General features: G+C 45.3%; 1 protein-coding gene across 6 annotated transcripts in view; it reads right to left on the reverse strand.

The window, feature by feature from the left end:
• ALDH18A1 (aldehyde dehydrogenase 18 family member A1) overlaps positions 1-7,541 on the reverse strand; it is a 36,442-nt gene extending 28,901 nt beyond the window's left edge. For 3 of the 6 annotated variants that reach the window (XM_037399573.1, XM_037399574.1, XM_037399570.1), the window contains exons 1-3: positions 5,205-5,300; positions 1,858-1,895; positions 1,443-1,566 (exon numbers count right to left, since the gene is read on the reverse strand). In XM_037399573.1, coding sequence (XP_037255470.1) covers positions 1,443-1,536 — 94 coding nt within the window. In that variant the 5' untranslated portion in view covers positions 1,537-1,566; positions 1,858-1,895; positions 5,205-5,300. Of the gene's footprint in view, positions 1-1,442; positions 1,567-1,857; positions 1,896-5,204; positions 5,301-7,522 lie in introns of those variants that run through there. The other 3 variants (XM_037399571.1, XM_037399575.1, XM_037399572.1) reach the window with 3 other exon arrangements.
• Positions 7,542-8,103: the final 562 nt, after the last annotated feature.

The following is an 8,103-nucleotide window of genomic DNA, read 5'->3' on the forward strand; positions in this document are numbered from 1 at the left end:
AAACAATTTATTTCCAATTCTCTTGGCTAAAGCTTCAGGATTTAGAAGGTTCCAAGAAGGCAGCTGTTGAAGGATAACCAGTACCTGAAAAGAAACTACTTATTTTTTCAGAAAAAGACAAGGAAAAAGACAACAGTTCTAGAACAAGCAGAGAATTTAATCCATCTCCACTGAAGTCCTAATTGCTAACCTTGCTCTATGACTGCATAAACCTATCTTTTTTAGTTATTTAGACTTGACTTAGATGTGAAATCAGCTCCCATGTCAGATATGCAAAACATTTCTAGTGATGCAAGCCCATTAACTTGCTTCATATGCAGTTAGAGAGAAACTGATATAGCCATCCAGTCAACTTTTTATACCAATAGGTTTCTAGGCATTCCAGTTTTTATCTCCAGTACCTTTTCAACGGTTTCACTTCCTTAATAAAGAAGGGGAAACATATGAAAAAAGACTAAGTATTTGCACTGCAGATCCTTTTAGTGACCTGCATGAGGAGTAAAGAAGCAGAATTTCAAAATACAAGCTGAAGAGGATCACAACAGAAACAGCAGAGAACAAAAGAAAACTGAAAAATGCTCAATCCAGTTTTAGAATGCAATTGACAAAGTAACCAGAGTTGCTCCAATAATGGATATTGACTACTGTCAACACTAAGGAATAATTTCCAGTGTTAGTTATGAGTAGTTTACTGACTCTGGAAAATGCAGAGTATTTAGAAATACTACAAAAGCAGAAATCAACAGAGCTATAGCTTAAAAAGAAACAGTTTAGCGTTTTCAATATTTCAACATCTATTAATTCACATAAATATCAACAAAAGACAACCGTTAACACACCAACCAATGTGACATTAATCTTGCATGTGAAGGTAAACAGTTAGCCTCCTTATCTAATAGGGTCTATCTATCCTTGCCTTCTCTATTTCAGACCGCTAATCAAATAAACAGTGAATGGTTCTTCCAAGTTTGGTTTTCAGGGAAAAGCTATTGACAGGGCACCTATGTATTTACACTCAGGCTTTCTGCAAGCATGTTTCCACTTTTACTTAATCCAAAAATATTTCAGCTTCACACCTGGTTTTACTCAAGAAATTTGTGGGCTGAAAGTGCAGATGGAGGAGCAGGCATGATCAGATTTTGTTTTCCAGGAATGTATGAGGTTAAAATAAAGAACTTTTACAGTACTTTCGTAACAGATTTTTTTGCTTGAAATGCACATCAGAATGAAAAATACATCCTCTCAGACATCCATCCAGCTGAATGTCACTGAAGGAGAAAGACATATTAAGAAAGCAGAGCTTCAATGGCAGCTCAGTCCAGAGACTGTAATTTTTAAATTATGTTAATGAGGTGATTTTCCTTTGAACATAGGGAAGAACATAGGCATGCCCTGACACAACTAACCAATATTATTAGAAACGTGCTTTCTCTCATACATACATAAACGGGAAATGGTTGTGATGGTATGTGGTGACAACACAAAGCACCATCCAGGGGAACGGACAAGAGGGCTCAGAGCAGCTCGACACAACATTTTGAGATGCCTTCTGCAAATCAATGGTATCTGTAAGTTAAAAGGAAGGGAGGAGAATGAAAACTGGTTAAATATCAGTGAATTTCCATCTATTATTTCTTGTCACACCCACCCCACCCCAACTCCTCTTTGTCCCGCACAGTCTTAACAGTTTCCCTGTGCAAGAGAGACACATCCCACTCTACCCATTTCGCAGAGCTCTCAGACTGTGTCTTAGAACTAGAAGGCCCCTGTTCCCTACCTGCTGGCAGAGGACCATTATTAAAGATCAAGAACAAAATATGGTTCCCCAAGAAGGCAAAAGACTATTAGTGAGCATACCTACAATGGAGAAAGGTAGTAACTGTGCACAGAGAAGCCTGGAAGAAAAAAAAAACACAAACAAGTAGAGAGTTGTATCATCCAGACTTCTCTACACACCCCACAACAGGGCATCTACTGCACTTCTCATGAATCTCCAGCATAGAAGATAGGCTGATTCACTTCCCCCTGAGCACTACCAAATGACAAGATCTTAACCATGATTACAAGCAAGGACATAAATTTCACAGTAGTTTCCCTTGACTGAACTTGTAAACACTCAGGATTCTTCTAACTCAAAATCCACAACAGCAAGTACCCAGGAAACAAGGGATACAGAATTAGCAGTCTCCTATGACAGGCCTGTAGTAGGTGAAGTAACACATCTAGCATCACAAAGGAAACAAAGGACATCAACAAGAATACAGATCTCCCAGACTGTGCTTAAACCATAAAACCTCTCCTCCCCCTTCTACAACATTTTTCTTCCTTTGCTTGGTTTCCGTTCATCCCTCTGCACCATTGGAATAGAGCAAACACCACTGCACAGGTAGGGAGAAGGTATTGAAAAGAGGACAAAGAGAGCTCATAGTACCTGCATTTGGAAGGCTGACAGTACAAACACCATGACAACTGTAGCACCTGGCAGTGCTGGAATATGTGTACATGAACACCTGAAGTTGCTTCATTACCCTGGAACAGCGTATTGCTATTATATCTCATTATAATCATTACCAAAATACACACCTCTACAAAAGACAGGCAGCCACCAGCAGATATGATTCTCCTTTGTCCAATAAAGATTACACAGCACAGCATTTTGACAATATTAATCTGCAGTGTCCCTCCAGCTCTGTATTTCATCTGAAATGTCAGTCTTGACCACTGCCAGGATGAGGCAGCAAAGGACTCAGAGTAGATGACAGAACTGAGCAAGTAGTCCCAAGTTTTCTTCTCACAACAGGGCAAGCTTAAAGGAGCTGTTGAACAGTACCAACTGCAACACTCCCCTCTCTGAACCCTTACCAGGCGCCTCATGCACCCACCTCTGGGGGTCAACACAATTCCCACTGTTCATATGCCTGGCGGTTTGACCCTTTCACCTTGGAGTTCACCTGCCACCTACTGTCAGCCATCACCTTCCCAGCAGGGTCTTAGCTGCGTCTCAGAGGTATGTTCAAAGTCCAACAGCTCCTGACAACATGAACTGGTAAACAGCAGGTCCTTTATCCAGAAACTCTTCTACCACAGCTATCCTGAGTGGAACTGCCTGTTCCTCTTCACCTCCCTTCACAGACTGTCTCCCTTAGGGACTGGCACCAGGCACTCTACCTGAAGTTTCTCCCCCAGACACTTCCTGTTCCAGTCTCTCTCGCCAGGCCTTTGACTGCAACTACAGTAATAATATTCACCTGGTGTTGCACTGCCACTAGAATACTGACACACACCAGCTAGATCAAGCTGTGCTCCTTGGTTGCTCCCACTGGTCTGTCGGAGAAGCATTTCACATTCTCACTACAGGGCTGCTTGCAACTATGAGCAACCTTGTTCTTCTGGAAGACTGCCTCCTGTTTCCCTTTGCCAGAGGCAATTTTGCTAAGATTGAGCAGACAATGAGTGACAAGTGGCAAACAGCGTGGATCTTTTGAAGGAAAAAAATCAGAGAGAAATAATATGGTTTTGAAACTAGCTTGTGAGAAAAGGCAAGGAGACTGAGTTTACAAGACAGAAACAGAAAATTTAAAGCTGCAGTAGACATCAAGAAAAGATACATGAAATGGGAATGATGCTGCCAGAAAGCACAGAGCACAGGGCACTCTGTACAAGCTTGCTTTCAGACTAGTGCAAGGCTGCAGAGTAACTTCTTACTCTCTTCTCACTCTATCAAGGATCTAAAGTTGATTTCAATCCCCAATTTCCATTCCACTCCCATTTTCACACCTGGAATGGTTCTGGTCTTCAGTAACAAACCAGAAAAAGGTACACAACTTAAAAAAATAGTATCTTAAACTTCTGCCTTACTCGGAGGGGAGGGAGCAATAAAAAGAAATGTAAAATGCATATTGCTCCAAGACTAACATCAGCTTTTAAAAAAATCAGGGTTTTTTATTATTAATATCAGGATAAACCTACTCCTTCCAAAATAACTTTTAAAAATATCATTCTCCCATCACCTCTTTAAATAATGTGTTATCCTTATATTATCACTCATAGAAAGTAGTACTATTGGCTGGTTTTCATGAATTTATTAACAGCCGTTAAGTAGCACAATGCATTTAGATTCTGTTCCAGGTCAGTGTAAAAAGACTTAGTCACCTTCCCAAACAATCAGGGAAATTCTCAAATTCTACAACTGATGCCTTTAATAACAACAATCTATAACACTGATTTTTCAGCCTGTTGGCTGGAAGCCTGTGGATGTCCACAACTATTTGCAGTGAGCTGGAAAATGAAAACTAAATAAAGTTTTGGGGTTTTTCTTCACAGTTATATATATACATATATATAATATATATATGAAGGCCAGTATCTCAACTAAATGTTAGGACATTCCACAAGTTGAAAAAATTTGGAAACCAAACTCCTATATAAAGAGTTATACACTTACTAAGCAGAGAAAAATCAAGTTCTGAGGAAATCCACACAATTTTAATTGTTTACTGTAACACAAGTAAGTCTTCTGTAACATTCGGGGGGCTGGGGGGTATTTAAACAGCTTTGTTACCTTATCAACTAAAACTTCTGTAAGGAAAAAAAACCACCACCCCCGCAGTTCTTAGTGAAAATTCAAAACTAAGAAACGTTCCCAGAGGGAAGCCAGTTCAGAAGAACTGATTAAAATAAACACGATCTTCAAATAAATCGTCTTTAGACAGTTCACAAGTAGCTTTGCCCGAGTTCCACAGAAGGTACAAACACGGAGCACAGGCCCCCGGCAGCATGTACCCCACCTTCCTCTGCAGGACCCGCCCGGCCGCGCCGCCTGGGCCTGGGGCTCTGCCTCCCGCGGCCCAACAGCCGCCCGCCCCGGCCCGCAGAGCCGCGCGGAGCACCTCGGCGGCCAGAGCTGCGGAAGTTCAGTACCGCCCCATTCCTTACGCCTCGCCTACAGGTAAGTCGGGCAACACCAGCAGGCCCGTGCCGCAGCAGCGCTAGCTCAGGAGCGGGGCCCCCGGTGCCCGCCCGCACGGGGCAAGCAGCGGAACCGGGCGGCCCGCAGCAGGGCTGAGCAGCAGCACCCGCTCCGGCACAGCCAGCCAGCTCAGCCTGACACAACGCAGCGGCAAATTGCTTCTTCCGCGCATCTCAGTGGCACCTGCAGGCGCCACTCCTTGCCCGAGACCTCGGATCCGCCACAACCCCCGTACCTGACCCTCCTGCTGACACGGGTCTGCCAGAGGAGGCAGCTCCCGCCGGCAGCCCCGGCGAGGGAAGGGCCGCGCGGCCGCCGCGGGACGGCCCAGCTGGGCCGCCGCAGCCAATCCCCGCCCCGCCAGCACCCCCAGCAGCCAATCCCCGCCCAGCCGGCACACCCCGCGCGCCCAGCAGCCAATCCGCGCCCAGCAGCCAATCCCCGCCCCGCCGACACCCCCCCCCCCCGCGCGCCCAGCGCCGGCTGATGTAACTCCGGCGGCTCCGCCCGCCGCGCGCGTAGCCCGCCCGCCGCCCCAGCAGATGATGTAATCCTACTCCACGTTGCAGCACAAAATCCAGGGCTCTGCAAGCTACCGCATCAACAACTGTTTTCTGTCTCGTCCCAGACTAGTCCAGACGGCCCTACCCGCAACGCGGGCCGCCTGGCCATCTCCTACATTCAGTTACCCTTGACCTCAGTTCTCCCCGTTCGCAGGCTGATGCAGACAGCAGACGAAAGGCATCTGTCACCAAACTTTTGAGAGCAGCTTTACCTCCGCCAGCCCCATACCCCCACTGCCACCCAAACACCTCCACAACGGCATGAGTGCTGGCTTTGCTCTTCACTTACCTCCCAATTAAGAGAATCACAGAATCGCTTAGGTTGGAAAACACTTTTAAGATCATCAAGTCTAAACGGTTAAGCCAGCACTGCCAAGCCCACCACTAACCATGTCCCCAAGTGCCACATCTACAGCATCTCTTAAAACACATCCAGGGATGGTGACTCAACCACTCACCTGGGAAGCCTGTTCCAATGCTTGACAGCCCTTTTGGTGAAGAGTTTTTTTCCTAGTATCCAATCTAAACCTCCCCTGGCGTAGTTTGAGGCTGTTCCCTCTTGTCCTGTTGCTTGTTATCTGGGAGAAGAGACCGACACCCCCCTGCCTACAGCCCCTGTCAGGGAACTGCAAAGAGCAGTAAGGTACCCCGAGCCTCCTCCTCTCCAGGCTGAACCCCCAGCTCCCCCTGCCACCCCTGCCAGCCTTGTGCTCCAGACCCCTCACCAGCCCCGCTGCCCGTATCTGGACACGCTGCAGCACCTCTACGTCCCTCTTGAAGTGAGGGGCCCAGAACTGAAACTCAGGGCTCCCGGTGCAGCCTGGACAGTGCTGAGCACAGGGTCACTGCCCTGGTCCTGCTGGCTGCACTGTTCTGGCTACAAACCAGGGTGCCATTGGCCGCCCTGGCCACCTGGGCACCCTGCTGGCTCATGTTCAGTCAACTCTAGACCAGCACCCCCAGGCCCTTTCCCGCTGGGCAGCCTTCCAGTTACCTTTCCTCAAGCCTGTAGCGCAGAGTGGGGCTGGTGTGCCCCACGGGCAGGACCTGGCACTGAGCCTGGTTGAACCTGGTACAACTGGCCTCGGCCCATCGGTACAGCCTGCCCAGATGCCTCTGCAGAGCCCCCTGCCCCCCGGCAGGTCAATACTCCCACCCAGCTTCGCCTCATCTGCAAGCATTCTTATCGCTGCTATTAGTAGAAACCATAAATCTAGTTTCTCATCTTCAAAACCACTACAAAATTCATAGTAATTCCTCAATTCAACTCGGATACTAGTTATACTGTCTTCTGGCTATACCTATTTTACCACTGTTATATTCCTATTAGAATTCAAACAAATTCCAACAGCACTAATACTCATGTCGTTACAAGACAGTACATGGGGGTTTTGTTTGTTTTGTGGGATATTTTTGTTTGGTTCTTTTTTTTAAAGTCTTTAACACATCACCTTCTGGGATCAGGAAACAATCTTCTCTGAAAGGTTCATGACTGGAGAAAACCTCATGAAGAGTGAACAATATTCAAGTGGTGGGGGTAAAGTTCAAAACACTTGCAAAAATCTCAGTGTTTCAAGAAGTAATAAAAGACCCAACTCACAATTATCTGACATTAAGATTTCACTATCTCCACATGAAGGAAAACAAACCAACCCAGGAAAAAACCCTCAAAATAAATATAAGGTCATCACGTTGTTAGAAGACTATCTGGAGATCTCCACCAAAAGCGGAATTTTTTTAATCATCATAGCACACAAGCCCTGCCCTCCCCTCCTCCCCACTCCAAGTATTAGCAAAGATAAATCTGACATGTATAATTGCAGAATAAACACAATGCCAAAACCAGTATGTTGGTCAGTCAGTCACTCACAAAAAAACCCCCAGTGATTAAAGATATATCACAGCAGCTGATTTTTCATGCTAAGCCAAAATTTCATTTTTATTTTTAAACAGCTAATAAGAAACATGAATACTCTGATTTTAGGCTTACCTAAAGTAAGTTTTAGCACATGCAACTTCTTTGAACTGTGCTTTCAAATAAAAAGCTCCTTTCAACCCCTGCAGATACTGAGGAGCTGCTTTTGTTTTACAGACACTGAAAGAGAGGAAGAATTAGTCAGAGAAAATGAACAAAAAATAAAGCAGCACTTTCATTTGCCACATCACACCAGTAGTTTTTACAGAAGGATGCTGGTTAGTGGCAAGGAATCCTAGATTTCCTACCTGGTCAGCAGTTACTTACTTCAGTAAGTATGCATAGCAAGCATAGTAGGAAGTGAGCAATGGAAAACTGTGATTTCAGATCCACAAGGTGTTCTGAACAGAAGGTGTTCATTACCCTTAACTAGTTTTAAAGAAAGTGCCATCTTCAAGAAAAAGCATGGGACCATCCTGATAGTGTTAAGAATCTGTGTATGCAGACATGTTACAATCCACCTTCAGCCTAGACACAACTGCAACTAATACAGGCGTATCTCTGCGCAAAGACTTTTTTTCTCACGTCATTTTAAAGAATAAAAATTTTAAAAAAGTCAGAGTAGCAGCTTTAATCAAAATTACTGAGGCACATAA

This window comes from Falco rusticolus, chromosome 9 (genome assembly GCF_015220075.1).
Source record: "Falco rusticolus isolate bFalRus1 chromosome 9, bFalRus1.pri, whole genome shotgun sequence".
Classification (NCBI taxonomy): Eukaryota; Metazoa; Chordata; class Aves; order Falconiformes; family Falconidae; genus Falco; species Falco rusticolus.